Source organism: Stenella coeruleoalba, assembly GCF_951394435.1.
Source record: "Stenella coeruleoalba genome assembly, chromosome: 10".
NCBI lineage: Eukaryota > Metazoa > Chordata > Mammalia > Artiodactyla > Delphinidae > Stenella > Stenella coeruleoalba.
Genome location: NC_137156.1, coordinates 59,491,638 through 59,510,574, shown reverse-complemented (window position 1 = coordinate 59,510,574; position 18,937 = coordinate 59,491,638). Strand labels below are relative to the sequence as shown.

The window sequence follows — 18,937 nt, the reverse complement described above, 5'->3', positions numbered from 1 at the left end:
AAGGCAGAAAGGAAAAGCAGGAAGCTCTTTAGGAAGTGGGCTGTCTTGCTACCAGTAATTAAAGATGACACAGTAAGTCATCCTTTCATTCAGTGAATGTTCATTAAACACCTACTGCGTTGACTGGCACTGAGCTAGACAAGCACAGTGAGGGGCAGAGGGATAAAATGCTCTGTCCTCGGGGAGCTCACGTTCTAGTTGGAGAGGCGTGTAGCAAGAAAACAAATGCATGTATTATAAACGATAAGCGGTGCTGGGAGAGAGAAGAGAGGGAAACCACCTTAGGCGGGCGTCATGGCGGCCTCTCCGAGGAGGTGATACTGCAGCTGCGGTCTGAAGACCTGGGCTGGGAAAGAGCTGCAAAGGTCCTGGCGGGGGGAATCACTCAGAGGATCAACAGCCCATGGGATGAGCCCTGAGGAAACTCAGTGGAGGCCAGTGTGGCTAGAGCAGTGAGCCCAGGGGAGGGAGGAGAGGAAAGAGATAGGTGGGCAGAGGCCAGACCACGCAGGTCTTGAGGACTGACAGGACTTGGGCTTTTCCTAAGTTCACTGAGAAGCCACTGCAGGGGTTAAGCAGGCGACGGAAACAGTCCAGTTCGGGTTTTTAACTGATAACTGGTTTCTGTGCAAAGACAGGATTCTAGGAGTACAAATGGGAAGACCCAGCCCCAAGGCAGATGAGAGATGATGATGGTCTGGACTCGGGTGGAGAGCAGGGCAGACGAGGAAAGCGGGAAGGTGCGGTGGAGGGGGGATAGGACTCGAGTGTGCCCCGCTCAGGTATGGGTTTGATGAGCTGGGGGAGGACAGAGGGAGGAGCAGGGCTGGGTTGGGAAGGGTTGGTGATGAATGGGACCTAGATAAGGGCTCAGAGGATGAGCAGAAAGTCTCTCACTCCGGGTGGCCTTTGCCCCTCTGGACCTGTTTCCCTATTTGTAAAGTGGGAATGGGAGATGGACCAAATGGTCTCTTTGGAGCAGGCCAGTTTCGCTTGCCAGTGCCCGGTGTTGTGACCTCAGCAGTGAGGGAGAGATCCGGACGCCCTCCCTGAGGGTCAGCCACAGGTGTGCCGTATTCCAGGCCAGCGCCCACCTAGCCCAGCCCTCTTCCAGCGGGACCCAGCACCTGGGCAGACAGGAGATGAGCTCCTCTGGCAGCTCTCATGATGCTTCCTTCAGCAGAGCCTGGCAACCAGCCTTTCCTGGGATCCCTGGAAGCGCCTGCTAATTGCATTCCTCCTGAGGCTCTTCCTTCTGTCCCTGCTGGAATTGTAAAGGCAGATCCTTCACTTGAGAACCTGGAGTCCAGCCCACCATCTGGCTAACCCCCAGGCTGCCAGCCTCAGGGGGGCCCACACCAAGCCTTTCGGCAGATGAGAGAAAGGCAGCCTTCCTCAGGTGGATTCAACATCTCACCAGAACCTACCTAGTGACAAGCTGAATATGAAGTACGCTTTAGCCCCCAGTGTTCATCAGCCAGATGCCCTTGTTGTGCAGTGAACAACCTGTCGAGCTATACTTGGCAGCCTTAGCCTCTGAAAATGATGGCAAGAAATAGGAAACTGGGCTAGGGGCTGAATATGTAAAGGAAAGAGACTGTGTTTTCCTGGGCAACTAGATGAAGAAGGTGTGAGCCTCAATTCCAAAGACGAAAGTTTGCATGTAAGGGAAGTGTGGGATAGCAGGGATGGCAACCCAAACTCCTGCCCCTCTGGGTAACAGGACTGGGGAAGGAGTGTCTTCTCTGGAAGGGTTGGAAGGGACCTGGTTCTACAGGGAAAGCTGAAGAGAGTTAAAAGACGTCATTTGGCCAGGCTGGGTAAAGAACGTGGGAAGGAGGGGTGGCCAGGCAAAGATTGCTCACCAAGGCACCAAAATGTTTGTGGAGGTCTAGTCCTTTTTTTTTCAATTTATTTATTTTTTGTTGGAGTATTGTTGCTTTACAATGTTGTTAGTTTCTGCTGTACAGCACAGTGAATCAGCTATACGTGTACACATATCCCCTCTTTTTTGGATTTCCTTCCCATTAAGGTCACCACAGAGCACTGAGTAGAGTTCCCCATGCTATACAGTCGGTTCTCATTAGTTATCTATTTTATACATAGTAGTGTATATATGTCAATCCCAGTCTCCCAACTGTGGAGGTCTAGTCCTTTTATTTGTGGTCTGCACGTCTTTCACCTGTGGTGTTTTTGCCATTAAATATTTGAAGAGACTTTTTTTAAGAGTAAAAAGTAGGAGGGCTATTTTGATAAGAAGACACCACAGTCTATATTACCTGTGTCTATGGGGTCTGTGGGACACCTCCTCCCCGCAGCATCACATGAAACCGTAGATAAGGAGGTCTTGTCAACCTAAGACGTCTGCCCTGGTTGGCTGGGGTGGGCCGCCACTGACAGGATTTCAGCAAGAGAGTGCCACGATCAGGTCTAGATTTTAGAACAACCCTCCAGGATTCAGGGTGCGGAGTGGGTTGGAGGGGCAGGAAAACAGGGAGAACCATCAGGAGGCTCCTACCTAATCCAGGGGAGATGAGACGGTCAGTGCTGGTGTCGAGGAAAGGGAAGCTGGGGCAGGACTGGTAACTGAAGGGGGAGGAGAGAGGTGAGTGGGGAGAAAATGACCCCCGATTTCTAGCCCCAGACACCGAGTAGGGCTTTTCACGTGGAGAACTGAGGGAGGAAAGGGGGCAGGGCAGCCGTGACTTCTTTTTTGAGACATGACAAACGGGAGGAGACTGGGAGGATGTGGAGTGGCCCTCCCAGCACAGGGTTAAAGTCCCTCGCCCTTTCTCGTACCCTCCGTAGCCCCCTCTACACACACAGGGTCTGTCGGCTCCCCAGCCCAGACTGGGGAAGACACTGTTGACTGATCCTCAGGGTCCCATGGTGACTTCTACTGAGATCATCTCAAGAGCAGTTCCCTTGGAGTCCTGGACTTCAGTCCCAGGCTCTTCAAAGTGGCCACCCAGCCCTGAAGATGCCCCGCTATCCCCTGCCCTCCCTTGCTCTCTGGGCAATCGGGGCTCCAAGGGACAAAGTCCCCCTTCAGCTGCTGCTGGGAGCCCAAAAAGATGTGGAGTCAGGCTGACCTCGGTCTGCATCCCAGGCCTGCTGCTTCTTTGCTGTGTGACCATGGGCAAGTCACTCAACCTCTCTCACTCTTGGCGTCCCCCTTTTTAATGGGACTATTGGTAACTCCTGATCACGAGCCTTAACACATTAATGTTTGCTCCCCACTGCTCCCACAGAAGGCATGTGATGCTGCTGTGTAGACATTGTTGGGTCACCCAGGCTCGCTAGCTTCATTCGTGATAATCCCAGGTGTCCACTATGTCATGGGCCTGGCCTCGTCGAGCCCTGGACCCTCCGGCCAGTGGGGAGCCCAAAGCCCGAGCTTTGGTGTCCCTGCTTTAAGGCTGGCTGGTTTGGCCTTGTCCCCTTTTTCCTACTTGCCCCAGTCTGGCAGGGTCAGTCCCCCAAGAATCAGCTCCTGGGGAGGGGCATGGCCTCCGGGCCCCCAGTGAGCTCCTGAGATCTGGGGCTGATGGGGGCCTGCAGTTTGATGAGTGGCTGCTTGAAGCCTCCAGGCCGGCCCACCCTCTGCTGCAACGGGAGAAAGCTGAGGGGGTGAGGAGGGGCGGTGTGCAGAGGGGCAGTGTGAAGATTTTTCTCATGCCCTGGGAGCCTCCTGTGGCAGTGCGGTTGGGAGGTCTGTGCAGAAATGGGCCACCAGGGCAAGAAACTGGCCCAACCTAGGGTCCCTTCCTCAGCAAAGTCCTTCCTGCCACCCCTGGGACCTCACAGTGGAAAGAGACCCAACGGGCTGCTCCTTCCTGGTTATCCCCCTACCCCTAGTTGTCCCTCAGTTCCTCGTCCATAAAGTAGGGTGACAAGAACCTCTTTCAAATGGTGGCCAGGAGGATTTACAGAAATAGGGAATAGGGAGTCACCTGGGATGTTCTGAGCACACGGCAAGGTTTGGAAATTTTAAACATATGCACAGTGACCCTCCCTGAGCTCGGGATGGCTTGACGCCTCCTACAGCTCTGCACCTGGACACCCGAAACAAGTCCTCAGTCACCTCAGTGCAGATGAGGGCCAAGGTTACCTGGGAAGACTATGGGACCACACCTGCTCTACCCTGTCCTATGTACGTGGCCTTGAGCAAGTGACCAGCCTCTTGGAGCCCTACTTCTCAACTGTGAAATGGGATTACTTTCCCACTGGGTGGTTGAGGGGCTTCAAAAAGACAATATGCCTGAAGTGCTCTGTACCGTGTACCTGGGAAAAGTTCTCAAAACGTGCATCGTGGTGATGGTGACGGTCATGGTCATGGTGATGCTGGTGCTGATGGAGGTGCTGATGGTGGTGGTGCAGGTGAGAAAGGAGCTAGACGGCAAGGATGTCAGGACCCATCTTCTCTCTCAGCTCTTCTTCATCGCCTCACCTTATCTCTTTCCCTGCTTTTCTCTCCCCTCCCCCTTCTTCCTCATCCTCTTACCCCCTTCTCCTCCTACCTGTTCTCTCTCCCCTCATCCTCCCTCCCTCCCTCTCCTTTCCTTCTTCTTCCTTCCCCTCCCCCTTCCTCCTTCTCCTTTCCTCTCCCACAACAAGTCTGGCAGGAAGGCTGTGTCCCGGACTCAGTGCCTCTGTAATGAGTCCTGGGATGGGGGCAGAGAGCTCTCTGGCTCACCCATTTTCTATTCAGCCTCTCCCCTCCCTGGCGAGTGGGGAGCCTTGGGGTCACCCCTCACCTCACATGGCCGCTCAGTGGTCCTGCCCCTTTGCTGCAGCCCTGGTCCTCCGGGGACAGCGGACAGTGCCACTGTCCTGGAACCCCAGCCTTAGTGGTTCAGCCCCGAGATTCTGCAATGGTGTGCAGCTCAATTATTCTCATACTTGCCTTTGCCTGGGCGTGTGCCCCTTCTCCGTGTGTGAGGACTTCACACCTGTGCCCTTATCAGAGGTCCTCCGACGCCCACCCACCTCCTGCCTCACCTTTGGTCCCTCTCCAGCAGCACATCTGAACCCCCAGCCCCCAGGCGTGGGAGGAAACCCAGGCCCGTAGGCCCAGGCAGGCTGACCCAGGAGGGCTGGGCAGGCCTGGGCCCCTTGCCGCAGCCAGAAGGCTGCTGTCTGTACCTACAGGACAGACAAGGGAAGCATCTGCCACACCAGCATCCATGGCCCTGTGACGGGGGTCAGCATTCAGCTCATGACAAGGGTCAGGGATCGTTCCACGCCAAGGATCCAGGCTGCTCGTGACAAGGATCAGAGTTTAAATTGCGCCTGGGGTCAGGTTCAGACACGACAAGGGGCAGGAATGTCTGCTTTGGCTGTCATCTGTGTTGGTGCGTCCCCTGGCCACCCTGGAGGTGCTTCTCCCTGCCCCAGGCTGCCCCGTGATGCCCTGGGTGTCCAGGTCAGAACAGCTGGAGCCTGATGCTGCGGGGGTGGTGAGAGTAGGGATGAGCAGAGAGACAGCCAGGCCCCATGCCTACTCCTCCGACCTACCCACTCCCTGCCTCAACCTCTCTCCTCTCTGCCCCTGCCCTCCACCCAGGCCGCAACGTGAGCCGCAGCTGCACTGACGAGGGCTGGACGCCCCTGGAGCCTGGTCCCTACCCCATTGCCTGTGGCTTGGATGACAACGCATCGAGTTTGGACGAGGTGGGCCTCAGTGCACCACACACACACGCTAGAGTACCTGGGCCTGCTAGCCCCTTCCACTCTCTCCCACCAAGGGGCACAGTTGCCTTCCATGTCGGAGCCAGGACTCCCAGGGTCTGCCCTCCTCAAGCCTCCTCCCTCTCCAGGCCCGCATTCCCAGGGGCGCATCCCCTGGCTCCCCTGACAGGGTCCAGGAGGGGGCTTCCAGGAGGATGACTCACAGCATCAAAGCAGAAGCAGCACTCCCAGGCTAGGCCACTCCACTCCCTTGTGGGAGCCTTGATCCAGCCCTGGCAGGGCAGACAGAGCCCATCCCACCTGTCACACGCAGAAGAGAAACTGAGGTGCGGATCCTGGAATGAACCAGCCTCAGATACCCAGGAGCCAATCAGGGGCAGGGACAGGGACAGGACCATTGTCCTCAGTCCCAGGATGGGGATCTGCCCTGGAGCAGGTGGAGCATAGGTGGTCTCTGTAAGGATGTGGGGCCAGGAGCCAGGGAAGGATATTGATGGGGAGGCTAGTGTATAACTGAAGTCCCGAGCTAGGAGCCCCTCGCTGCTTTGGTGGGTGAATGTAGTCTGTCTGTGATGACCTCTGTCCCACCCCCAAAGCCCTTCACAGACAAGGCTTTCACTCCTCCCAAAAGGGCAGCAATTTCCTCAGAGGCCTTAAAAGCCCACCAGATCCTCGGGCAGGATCCTTCTTGACCACTGGCCTCTGTTCCAGCAGGGTGTGGAAGGTGGGGAGGAAGGAGGGGCGGGCCAGTGACCATGGCTCTGCGTGTGTGTCCATGGGGAGGGGCCAGCAGGAAGCCCTTGGTGTCCAGCTTTGTCCCTCCTCCCCATAAAGGCCAGATTGCCCTCCTCCTGCTAAATCCAGCCTCTGAGAGTCCCAAATGGGAAATTACCCTCCCCCTAGCGTCTTCTTTACCGTTGTCCATTCCTCGCCACTTGGTGAGAGGGCCTCCTGTGGGGGGTCTGAAGGGCAAGCAGTCTTGTGCTTGAGGATACCAAGCCCAGAGCTGGCCCAGAAGGGCTGTTGGACACGTGACTGAAGAATGAATGGATGGACCAGTGGATCGTGTGAGGTCTTTGCCCCTTCCCCCACTGACATTTCCCCTGTGAAGGAGCAGAGAAAGGGCATTCAACCCCCGCCCGACCCTGGGAAGCAGTGCTGTCTCATCTGTGGAAACCAGGGAGAAAGGGGCTCTGGGAACTGGAAGGGGCCACTCAGCTGCTCCTGGGAGCCCTGGGCCTCAGCCTCCTCATCTGTCAAGGCAGGGATGGGAGGCAGGATGTATAGGGCACCCCGCCTCTGCCAACACCCCCTAGGTGAGTCCCCCCACCCCCGCCCAAGATCCTCACCCACCTCCCTCTAGCAGCAGCAGACAATGTTCTACAGTTCTGTGAAGACTGGCTACACCGTCGGCTACAGCCTGTCCCTCGTCACCCTCCTTGTCGCCACTGCCATCCTGAGCCTGTTCAGGTGAGGACCAGCTCCTGCAACAGGTCTCAAAGCAGACCAGCCAGGTCACTCCTCACCCAGGCATGCTCTGCCCCCTCCACTGTCAGCTCCCAGGCATCACACAGTCCTTCCCCAGCGCCCCCGCCAGGCCAGCCTCCCCTAGAGACAGCAGGGTGCTCGAAGTGTTCACCTGTGTCGGCCTCATCCCTCACAGGATGCCCTGTACCTGGGGATAGGGCACCAGAGGGCGGGGCCTGTGCCCTGGAAGGAGGCACCTGCAAGCCAGGCTGCACACATGGGTAGGATACCCGGGGACAGGACCCCCCTTTGGGGTGGGGTCTGCATCCAGAGGCTACAAGCCCTACCCTTCCTCAGAGCACTGGACTTGTTGGCTGGGGTGGGGGTCTGAGGCCCCTTCGGCCTCCTGGATCTGGCCACCTCCCACAGGAAGCTCCACTGCACGCGGAACTACATCCACATCCATCTCTTCGTATCCTTCATCCTGAGGGCCACCGCTGTCTTCATCAAAGACTTGGCCCTCTTCGACAGCGGGGAGTCGGACCACTGCTCCAAGGGCTCGGTGAGGACCTGCCCAGGCCCACCTCCCTGGCCCACCTCTGCCATCTGTCACCTGAATCTCCTCTTCTCCCTCTCCTCCCTCCTGTCTCCCCTTTTTTCTCTCTCTCTCTCCCTTTCTCTCTCTCCCTCTCTCTTTCTCTCTCTCTCTCCAAAGATGGCCCCCCTCCGACCCTGCCTGCCAGCTCCTTGGATCCCACTTCCCTCCCAGCAGCAGGAGATGCTGCTTGGCCATCTGGGAGTTCACACACCTACTCCTGCCAATGAAAAACACCTCTCCTGGGTGCAAAGTGGTACACTTCGTGCCAGAGCCCACAGCCCCCTTCCCGCCTCTGCTGCTAACTTCCTATGTGACCTTAGGGAAATCCCTTCCTCAGTTTCCCCGTCGTGCAAGGACATTCAAGCTTCCTTCCATCCCTCCTCTCTGCCATCTGCATACCCATGGCTCTGCTCACCGTGCCCCCCTTCCTACTCCCCCCGTTGCCTTCTGGAACCAGTCCAAACCCACACAGCCCTCCTCTTCTTCTATTCTTCCCCTGCCCTTAGTCACTCTGGACCATCCTAGGCAAGGGAGGTTAAGAGAGCATTTAAGGAATTCATGGCCCGTCACTAAGGGGTCCATCTGCAGGTGATTCTGTGCTCAGGGCCTCCTCCCTGAGTGCCCCCTGAGCTGAGACAGGGAGCTCAAGACCAGCCCTGGCTCCCATTCGTCCCTTGTGGTCAGTGACTTTTTGCCTCATGAGTGACCTCAGAGACAGTGCATTATTTCAGGGGTCAGAAGTACCTTCTCCCCAGAGAGTGAAATTGAAAGTGAATCTCCCCAGGGAGTTCCCTGGCTGTCCAGTGGTTAGGAATCCACGTTCTCACTGCCAAGGCCCCAGGTTTGATCCCTGACCTGGGAACTGAGATCCCACAAGCCGCGAGGTGTGGCCAAAAAAAAAAAAAATTCTCCAGAGAGTGATGGTGGTATCTCAGGCATCTCGACAAGGGGGAGGGGAGCCACGCTGGCCATTCCCAGAGCGCCTCAGATGATCCAGCCTGGGAGCAGGGCTCAGACCTGTGCGGTGTGAGCCCCGGAGCCTGGGGAGCAGCCTGAAGCCGCCGGCGCACTTGTTGAGGATAATTGTGGAAATGAGCTTCCCGATTCATTAGCAGCTCTGTGAAGCTTTTCCAAGGCAAGGAGAAGCACAGCTAATAGTCCTGTTAAAGAGCTGAGTTATTCTTGCTGTAAAGCAGATGAGGGAAGGTGGGGGAAACAGACTGCCTGTAACAGGAGGGACTGAAGTAAGACCTGAGGAAGGACTTTCCAACCATTGGGAGAGGAGGGTAGGCTGCTCTCTGAGGGTGCCTCAAAGCCGACGGCACAGGAGGAAAGGGTGGGAACCTGTGTTCTGGGTACAAGGAGGAATGACAGCAGAGGGGCTTCCTGGAAGAGGGTGGCTTTAAGCTCTGGCTTACAGGTATCTGGGCTCAATCTGAAACGGCAGATAGTTTCTGGGAGAGGACAGATGGCCCAGAAGACCTTCTAATCATGCGAGCTGGGCCGCCCAGAGCCCCTGATTTCCCTGCCCAGGGGTCTCCCTAACTCCTCCATTGTCCTCACCTGCCTGGGGAACCCCTTCTTCCTCTAGCTCCTCTGGCCCCCAGGAGGAAGGATCATCCCTCCACTCTCCTCTTTTTCCTAACTTCTACTTCACCCTCCTCTTCCCTCTTCTCCGTCCCCATCTTTCCCCCAACAATTCCATCTAAACCCCACTCCACAGTCCACAGCCCATATCCCTACACTTTCAAGGGATTCTTGCTAATGCAAGCAAGAATTCTCCCTCATACGTCTTCCAGCTACCTTCAATCGTAATAGGAATAAGATAAATGAGTAGCGGAGATGGTAAGTGGATGGGTTGGTAGCTGGATGATGGGGTAAATAGTGTGTGGATGACTAAGTGGAAGGATAGATGGATAAAGTAAGAAAAATTGGATAGATCATGGGTGGGGGTGTATTGGTGGTTGGCTGGATGAGCAGATTGATGGACAAGTGGATAAATGAATGGATGGATAGATGTCTAGGTGTGTGGGTTGGTAGTGGATGTCTAGTATGTGGATAGTAGATGAATGGAGAGAGAGACAGGTGAGTCTGTGGATGGACTGATAGATGGAAGATGATGGATGCAGATAGATAGTTAATGGTTGGATGCATGGATGGTAGATGGATAGATGGGTGAGTTGGCAGTGGATGTCTGGTGGGTGGATGGGTAAATAAATGGATAAATAGATAGGTGGGTAGGTAGATGGTTGGATGGGTAGGTGGGTGGATAGATATATAGATAGGAAGATGAATAAATAATAAATTGATGGGTGGATAATTAAAATTGCAAGCTTATTCCAAAGCATCAGATGATGTAAAATTAGGGATAATGGGAAAACCACTGAGTATATTTCTAAGGGAATAATACAGAAATAAGTAAGAGAGTAAGTTGGCTGTACTGCAATCCTGTTTGTCACCCCAGACAGAGATGTGGGCAGGCAGGGACCCCTGCTAGCTCCACTGGGCCCCCCTCTTCTCCCCCCCCTGCAGGTGGGCTGTAAGGCTGCTGTGGTGTTATTCCAGTACTGTGTCATGGCCAACTTCTTCTGGCTGCTGGTGGAGGGCCTCTACCTGCACACCCTGCTCGCCGTCTCCTTCTTCTCCGAGAGGAAGTACTTCTGGGGGTACATATTCATCGGCTGGGGTATGGTACCAGGGAGGGCTGCCAGGCTGGGAACAAGGGGGCAAAGCCTGGGGAGCTCATTAGGGGGTGGGTACCAACCCAGCCTGCTGCCTTAGGTCTTGCTGGGCTGCAGATCCTGCCTGCAAGGCACTTGGCCGTGGGTTGATAAAAGTCCTCCCGTCGTCTGACCCCTGGGCAAGGGCCTTCTGGCTGCGGCTGCACCTCGAGCTGACCCGTGGAACACACAGGTTCTCTGAGCATCCTTCCATTTCCCCTCCAGGCCTTGAAACACACAGGGCCGCTGCTAATCTATACAGTGCCTCTGCCCAAATGAGAAAACGAGTCCCCTTTAGGCAGACACAGTCCCTCAGACATAGAGCTTCACCCCCTCAATGAGGCATCTTTGCGCACTGAGCTACCTATATATGCCACCGTACGTGGCCACGTTGGAAACCCACCCTTTTCTCTCCCTGCCTCTTCCTGGCTCTTCCTCCTCGACCTCCCCCTCTTCCTGCCACACTCTCTCCTCTTTCTCTCTCCTTTGGCCCTGACAGGGGTGCCCAGCACATTCACCATGGTGTGGACCATCATCAGAATCCATTTTGAGGATTACGGGTGAGCTGTCACCCCCCCCCCTCCTGGCTGCTGTCACTCGGGGCAGATCCCGCGGGTGGGATGAGGGGGACCAGGGAGTAACAGACTCTGGACCAGTGGTCTCTAAAGGGTTTGGGGGCAGAGCCGGGGACAACAGGAGGACTGCTGACTCTCTCTGGCCGAGGACAATCTCTCATTCTCCCCCACCGTACCCTGCCCAGATGCTGGGACACCATCATCTCCTCACTGTGGTGGATCATAAAGGCCCCCATCCTCGCCTCCATCTTGGTAAGGCCTCCTCCCACCACTTAGGGACGGGGAGACTGAGGCCCGGAGTGGGTAGACAACTGACCAAGGTCCCACAGGAAATTCGTGTCTAGGTCAGAACTGAACCCTAGGCTTCCCAATGCCTAATGCAGGACTGTCCCCAGCCCTTTCCCCACCAGCTTTTCCTCTAGAGTAGAGAAAGCAGATTGGGAGGCCCAGCCCTTAGGGATGTGAGGGAGAGTTCCTGGATGACTTTCCCAAAGCGGGAAGAGGTAGGGGAGAGGTAAGATGGATGGATAGCTGGGCCCTGGGGAAGAAGACAGGCCATCAGCCCAGGGGGCTGGACACCCTGCCTCCCCTCTCTGACCACCCGACCTTGGCCCCCACCCACCAGGTGAACTTCATCCTCTTTATTCGCATCATCAGAATCCTGGTTCACAAACTGCGGGCCCCAGATGTCGGGAAGAGTGACAGCAGCCCATACTCGTGAGTATGGGCCCAGGGCCCCGGCTCTCCCGGTATCCCCAGCCCCAGTCCACAAATCATCCCACGTCCCCTGGAAGCCCCCCTCCAGAATCATCAAAAACCCACCTTGCTCTTGCCCACCTCTGCCCCCATGGCCTGGCTCAGTGCACGAGTGTCCCCTGCCCAGTCCCACCCTCACCAGGCCCGTGAGTCCCAGGTCTGCTTCTCCTGCATGACTTACCTAGCAGGTGATTGGCCCCGCTGTGTATCTACTGTCAAGCCAGGGAGCTCAAGAACACAGTAGATAACCTGTGTCCTGTTCACACCGTGTGCCCAGTCCCTGGCATGGGCCTGGCACAGAAAAGGGGCACAGTAGATGCATGCCCCGGGGGAGCCCCCAGTCTACCAAGGAAATGGCCATATTCGGGACTCAGTCCTCCCTGAGAGTAGTAACGGCATCCACAGGTTACATGCCAGGTGTGTGCAACGGGGTTCAAGCATCATCTCATTTCGTCTGTACGGTCTCCTCCAGATTGTCCCCATTTCACAGATGAGGAAACTGATACATACTCCCTCCTCCTCTAGAGTTTGGGAGCACATCGTCTTGGCAGGGGGAGGGCACGGTGTCTGTGGGACAGGGGTCATATCCTTGCTTGGAAAGGTGTGAGGGCTCTTCCTGTGCCTGGGGGGCCTGGAGAACAGGCAGGCTTTCATGAGAACAACAAGGCTGGAAGACAGAGCTACAGAAACATGAATGGGGTGGCTGTGGGAGGGTGAGTCGGTCTGTGTGCCCACAGATGGGAACAGGAGATTATCAGCACTGCACAGACAAGACAAACCTGGGGTGTCCTACAGCGGCCTTCCAGTCCTGTGATCCAGAATGTTCTCCTGGGCCTGGCTTCTTTCTGGGGAATCTGTGCTGTGGTTCTAAGATTCCTGGCTAGAATGTCACGAGCTGCTGGATTTAGGATTCTATTCTGGAATCCTGTGATTCTCTCTGATGAGACTAAGACTCCCGTTCCTGGTGTGACAGCACTTCCTCCCTCGGGGTGTGGAGGTGGAGCTTCCCTTCCAGTTTGAGAAAGGAAGGCCCTGCAGGGGTCTGCAGTCTGCCAGGGGGTAGCACATCAGGCCTGTGCCCCCTCCTCCTCTACTTTCCCTGTGGGGCCTTGTTTTCCCCAACATACAACTGCTCGAAAGGGCTTGAATCTGAGGCAAAGAGAACCGGTCATCACCAGGTCCACGTGGGTGAGGTGGAAACTGAACAGCTGTTGGCAGGCAGAAGGGGTGGGGGGAGTAGGAGATGGAGCTCCCCGCGGAGGGACTGTCAGCTCCCACTCTCCACCTCCCCACAAGCCTCCAATTTAAAGAAAGCCTCCATCTGTCAGCCTCAGGCGCGTGGGATAGGTTTGCAGTCAAGGAGCGGTGGGCAGTGCTCGGGACACTGGCGTGTCTGGGGACCAGGTCCAGGAAGGAGTGGAGGGGCAAGGCCAGCTCCTCTGCCCCCAGTTTGCTGTGGGTCCTCAGGCCCGGGGCTAGGCCTACCTGGACTGACTGCCAAGGCAGGAGACACAGAGGCAGAGACACACTCACCCCTCAGACCTCTCCCAGCCAGGGAACTGTGGGTTCACACTGCCTGGACCAGCTATGAGGTCAAGTGGCTGGGAGGCCTGAAACAGAATGAGCTCTGCTCCATGGGAAAGGGGCAAGTCATTTAGAGTGACTGTGGACCCTGCTGAGCTCACATGGCCAGTGAAGGAGGAGCTGGTCCTCCAGAGAATTCTGGGGGTGCGTGTATTGGTGTGGGGAGCGGGGGTGGGGCAGAAAGGGGTGTAATCCCAGAAAAGTTGGCAACTCCTGGGGAAGTAGATACAGCAGAGAAGCCAAAGACAGGGCTTTACTAGTTGACCCTGAGTCATCCTTGGTGACCAGGCACAAACTTGACCACCCATCATCCTCCCAAGTGGCCTTGGGCATCTGTGGTAGCAACCCAATTACAAAAACTTCCTTCCCAAACGCCCTCATTTCCAGTAGAGTATTGGTCTCTCATAAATGCACTGTATTTCATAGTACCCAAAGCGCTTCCAAGTTTCCAGTGGGCCCCACTTCTATTCCTTGACCATGTTGAGCATACACTCGCCCCATTGTACAGATTGGAGAAACTGAGACCAGGGGAAGGGAAACCAGGATCTCCTGTTGCTCAAGAAACTATCCCCATTAGCGGCCATAGAGCCTGAAATACCACTATTACACGTAATCCTTGGGATTGAGCCCTGGCCCTCCTTTATACTCTCTCCTCCAGAAAGTGAAAATAGAGGGGTTTCTCTCTCCTTGCAAGCTACATTTGCTAGGATTCTTTATCCACTTACTTCTAGTTAAATTTGACCAGTGGGAGGCTCTGGAAGGGTATTAGATAGGACAAAGGGGAGGGAAGCTACAGACTTTCTTTCACGGCTCCAGCATTGACTCTGGCATGGTCTCTGGCATTGACTATACCTCTTTGTGGCTCAAGCTCATTCAAGAAGCCCTTCTCAGCATGTTTCCATCTCATTCAAGGGACTCCTCCCATGTTGATTTCAGCACTTACTTAGTAAGGCCTCTACCATAGGATCCCAACCCTTTCCAGGTAGCCCTGTCCTTGGGTTCTGGTAAAGCCACCTCTTCCCTTTGTCCCTCCTTCACTGGAGCTGGAAGTCCGAGGGAAGAGGCCCAGGGGGCATGAGGTCATAGGCACTGCAGATATGGAACAGAAACAGTTGTGGACGTAGGACTGATGGGAACCAACAGTCTATCCTCACACAACCTGGTCGTTGTCCCTGTCTTCTGTGCCCCATGTGCGTACACGTGTGGACACCCATACCCACTGCCTGCCCCTCCCCTGCCCCCAGGAGGCTGGCCAAGTCCACCCTTCTGCTGATCCCCCTGTTTGGAGTGCACTACATCATGTTTGCCTTCTTCCCCGACAACTTTAAGGCTGAAGTGAAAATGGTCTTTGAGCTCGTCGTGGGGTCTTTCCAGGTATGAACTGTGGACTTAAGGCTGCGTTCTTCTCTGGGCTTTAAGGGAGGAAATTCACCTGGGGCCTTGGCCTCTTGCCGCTAGATTCCAATCGTTTCATTGCAATAAGTATTTATTAAGCACCAACTGTATGTTTGGCCCTTTGTTTCACCAGGGGAACACAGGGGTGGGGCAGGGTTTGGGGCTCCCAGGGTCTGTCTACCTCACCTCTCCCGCTCCCTTCCTCCCCAGGGTTTTGTGGTGGCCGTCCTCTACTGCTTCCTCAATGGCGAGGTAAGCCCCTCTCAGACCTTGGGGGTCAAGGAACAGAACTCTGGTAGCCCCAAGGTCCAAAACCCCTGACGGGATATGTGCAGCGCAAAGAAGAGTCAAACCTTGCTACTCCAAGTGTGGTCCTCAGACTAGAAAATCAGTGACGGCACCTAGGACCTTGTTTAAAATGCTGATTCCTGGGCCCACCCCAGGCCTGCTGACTCTGAATCTGCTCTTAAGAAAACCTCAGGGGATTCATGTGCACATCAGAGTTTTAGAAGTGCTGTGTTAGGTGGCTGTGTGCAGAGTGGGTGGGGATGGGTGAAGTGCAGCCTGAGTCACTGTGGAGCCCTGGTTCCAAAGCACAGAAGTCTATTGGGATGAGCTCAAGGTGAGCTGGAGGGCAGGGATCAGGAGATTGGGCCGCATACCTCTCCCTCCCTGGACTGAATTCTCTGATCCTCTCTGGCTCCCACCTCCCCCCACTCCAATCCCTTGATTTGACCTGGCCCCTAGGAGGTCCCATCTCTGCACTGCCCAAGGTAGCATCTGACCTTTCAAGTTAGATTCCGCAAGAGGCTCTGACTGTCTGGCTCACGCACCCTAGACAGAGTGCAGCCCAATCAGCAGTGCAGGAGGCTTCATAGGGGCGCGCCTGACCACGCTCCTTTCTCCCAGGTGCAGGCAGAGCTGCGGCGGAAGTGGCGGCGCTGGCATCTGCAGGGCGTCTTGGGTTGGAAACCCAAATACCAGCACCCGTCAGCAGGCAGCAGCGGGGCCACGTGCAGCACTCAGGTCTCCATGCTGACCCGCGTCAGCCCCGGCGCGCGCCGCTCCTCCAGCTTCCAGGCCGAAGTCTCCCTGGTCTGACCTCCAGGTGCCCAGGCGGGTGGGCGGCCCCTCCCGTCGGCACCGCCCCCCACCCCGCGCGGCAGCGGGGGCAAAGGCCTGCCAGGCGAGGTCAGCCCCAGCCCTGAGCTCGGAGGCTGCCCGGGCACCCCCAGCTCACTGTCCGGAAGCCCCTGGAGAACGCTGCCCTTGCGCCTGCCTGGGGAGACGATGGGGGAGAGCTGGGAGCTCCTACCTAGAAGATGAGGGGTGGAGCTCAGTCTTCAGACTCCGCCCCCAAAGGCCCCCTCCGCCCATTAAGGGCAAGAAATCTGCATACTCTCACCTGATTCCACGGCCTGGTAGATCTCGCTACCCATCCGAGGAGGGCCACCGCCTATCCCCTGACAATGCATGTGGGAACGTGGTGTGATCTGAGGGGACAAAGGTCTTGCCCCAAAAGGTCACCTGCCACCGCCACCTCGACAGTGCCTGAAGTTCCACCATTGCTGTCAGTTTCCTTTGGGTTAAGCATCACCATTCAGGCATCTCTCCAAAGACGCGGTCCCCTCCCTCAGTGCCTCCTCATAGCTGCCAGCTCTTCAAGGTGAATGAGTTTTTCTGCCTCCGGCAGATGCGGTTGTAAACGAGGGGTTTTGGTTTGGGGAGGGCAGCTATCTTCATAGTCCCCGCTAAAGTGGAGTCATCCCGGGATGGCTGGAACAATTCCAGGAGCTTGCCACCAGCCCTACCAATCCTTATGGGCTGTGGGAGCTGCCCCTGGCTGCCTACCTATGTGCCAACTATTAGGACCGGGCTCAGAGATGTACACTCTTGGGCCCCTTAATCCTCAGAGCAACCCAGCAAGGCGGGCACTACTGTCCCTATTTCACACTGAGCCTCACAGAGAGCAGGTACCTCATCTTGTCACACAGACAGCATTTGAACTCAGATCTTGCTGATGGGAAAGTGAAAGCACAGACTCTTAACTGCTGCCTTTTATATATTGTAGCAAGCTGGATCCTCTTGCTTATTTGTATCACCACTGATATTGTTATTACCACCATCCCGCAAACCCCATTCCCACCCCACCCTCCCTGGAGTGTGGCTGAGGAGTCCCCCAGCCCATGTATCATCTGGACAAGAGCCTGGTGGCTGTCATGTCCTGTGTCCGCCCTGCACCCCTGTGGCCACACGGCTTCCTACTCACGCCCCAGCCAGAAGATCCCCTTGGGACTGCAAACAGGCTTGTGCAACAATAAACACTGGGTTGGATTCGCTTGGTTTTCCTGGTGGTTGGTGTTCCCATGTGGGCTAAAATGGAGACCAGCTTCCAACTTGCGGCCATGCCCCCCACCCCCCTTCGAAGGAGGGCTGGTCCAAGACATCACTGAAGCCAGATGCCACCACCCCTCTGGCTTCCAGGTGAGGAACACACAGTTCTAAGGGCTTTCAACTCACATCTTGTTGCGTGGTATCCTCTCTCCTCTGAGTGTGGTGAAGTTATACCCCGTCCTCATAGTGTCCTTCCACCCCCTGAATCCAACCAAGAAGAGATAGTTCTATTCTTGGATCTATACAGAACAGCTGACAGAGCTGCCCTCGGTCCCAAAAGTGGTTACATGGGGGTACCTGCACCCAAGGAGCACATGGGGTGTGAGATGACCATGTTGCCAAGAAGTGGCAGATAGAGGACAGAGCAGATGTCACCAAAACAGAGACAATACAGAGAATAGAAAGGTTTAGACACAGAGGCTGCAGGGCGAAGAAGATGACGCTGGTCAGCAAGGAATGGATTCAAAGCCACTGCTCCAGCTGACCTCCCTGGCTTCCACTTCCTGCAAACGTCCTGCCCGGACCTGGCCCATCCACCACCGTGCCTGAAATCCCACCATTAGTGAGTCATGTCTGGGGAGAAGCAGAGTTATCAGCCAGGAGGGTAAAAAGTGAATAAAACAGAGAGAGACCCAAGACAGGGACAAAAAAGGGAGGACAGAAGTGGGGCCCCACCTCGGAGGTAGCAGGAGGTGAAAAGCTCCCTACCCCCCACCCCCTGGTAGTGGAGCATTCAGGAATGGGGAGAAGGTGAGACACTGTCCCTGGCCAGCAGAGGTCATGAGCAGACATCCCAGGCTGCCTATGGAGTGGGAGTGGAATAGGGGTGACCACGAGCAGAATTTCTCCTGCAGCCCCTCTTTCCTCCGGCTCCCCGGTCCCTCTCCTGCCTTTCCCGGCACAGACCAACAAGCTCATCTCTATTGCCACCTGGTGGTGCCTCAAGGACATCACCAAAGTTGGCCTCAAGGACCCAAATACCTGAGTGCAGGCCCCTCCCCAGGAAGCCAGTTGACACAGAGGCCAGGCCTCTCTCCTCAGCTCCATTTCAGAACGAGATACAAGAGAGAGGAAGTGGTGAGGACACAGGATTGATGACCCCAGGGACAGTGTGGGATTAAGGAGACCCAGGACCTGGCCCTCAGATCAAGGCCCCTGACCTTGTGGCAGTGATTCCCATCCCAGGCCCAGCTGTGACCCTAGGTGGAACCAGACCTCTGGTTCCCCACAGGCTAGGCCCTGACCCTTGACCAAGGCTGACCCCAGACCCTGAGGGCAAAGCCCAGTTAGCTCAGGTGGGCTCCCTCTGGGAAGACAAAGACAAGTAGCCCCTCACCATCCCGGCACAGACGGCCACCATGTGGATGACTCCAGGGGACACTGCTGGGGACAGGTTGCCCAAGGAGGGTGACCAGTCTGCCAGTAGAATGGATAGGGACCATCTTCCCAGGTGAGGGGTAGTCCCTGTGGACTAGGCAGTAGTCTCCAGATCCCAAGGGAGCATGAGAGATGCCAGGGACACCTGAATCGAGGTGAGCAGGTGCGGGGAGCCCTTTGCAGTAGGAATTCAGGGGGGGCACTTCTTAAATGAGGCCAAGGGGATGAGGGTGGGTTTGGGGCAGGCCACTCGGGCTGCTGAGAAGGGCCCCAGGGACAGGCCGAGGAAAAGCTGCCAGTCCTTCATCCAGGTGAGGGAGGACCTGGTTTGGGACATGCTGAAGCTAATGTCTGTGGGGCATCTGGGGAGAAGTCCCAAG

At 56.1% G+C, this 18,937-nt stretch overlaps 1 protein-coding gene across 1 annotated transcript in view; it reads left to right on the top strand.

The window, feature by feature from the left end:
• Positions 1 to 15,887, top strand: part of VIPR1 (vasoactive intestinal peptide receptor 1) — a gene marked incomplete at its 3' end in the record, with an annotated part of 31,016 nt that extends 15,129 nt beyond the window's left edge. Inside the window, exons 3-13 of the mRNA XM_079934326.1 lie at positions 4,295 to 4,399; positions 5,567 to 5,673; positions 7,058 to 7,161; positions 7,588 to 7,720; positions 10,289 to 10,442; positions 10,976 to 11,036; positions 11,237 to 11,303; positions 11,677 to 11,768; positions 14,636 to 14,765; positions 14,997 to 15,038; positions 15,696 to 15,887. Of these exons, the coding sequence (XP_079790452.1) occupies positions 4,295 to 4,399; positions 5,567 to 5,673; positions 7,058 to 7,161; positions 7,588 to 7,720; positions 10,289 to 10,442; positions 10,976 to 11,036; positions 11,237 to 11,303; positions 11,677 to 11,768; positions 14,636 to 14,765; positions 14,997 to 15,038; positions 15,696 to 15,887 (1,187 nt within the window). The remainder of the gene's footprint in view (positions 1 to 4,294; positions 4,400 to 5,566; positions 5,674 to 7,057; positions 7,162 to 7,587; positions 7,721 to 10,288; positions 10,443 to 10,975; positions 11,037 to 11,236; positions 11,304 to 11,676; positions 11,769 to 14,635; positions 14,766 to 14,996; positions 15,039 to 15,695) is intronic.
• Between the last annotated feature and the right edge of the window lie 3,050 nt (positions 15,888 to 18,937).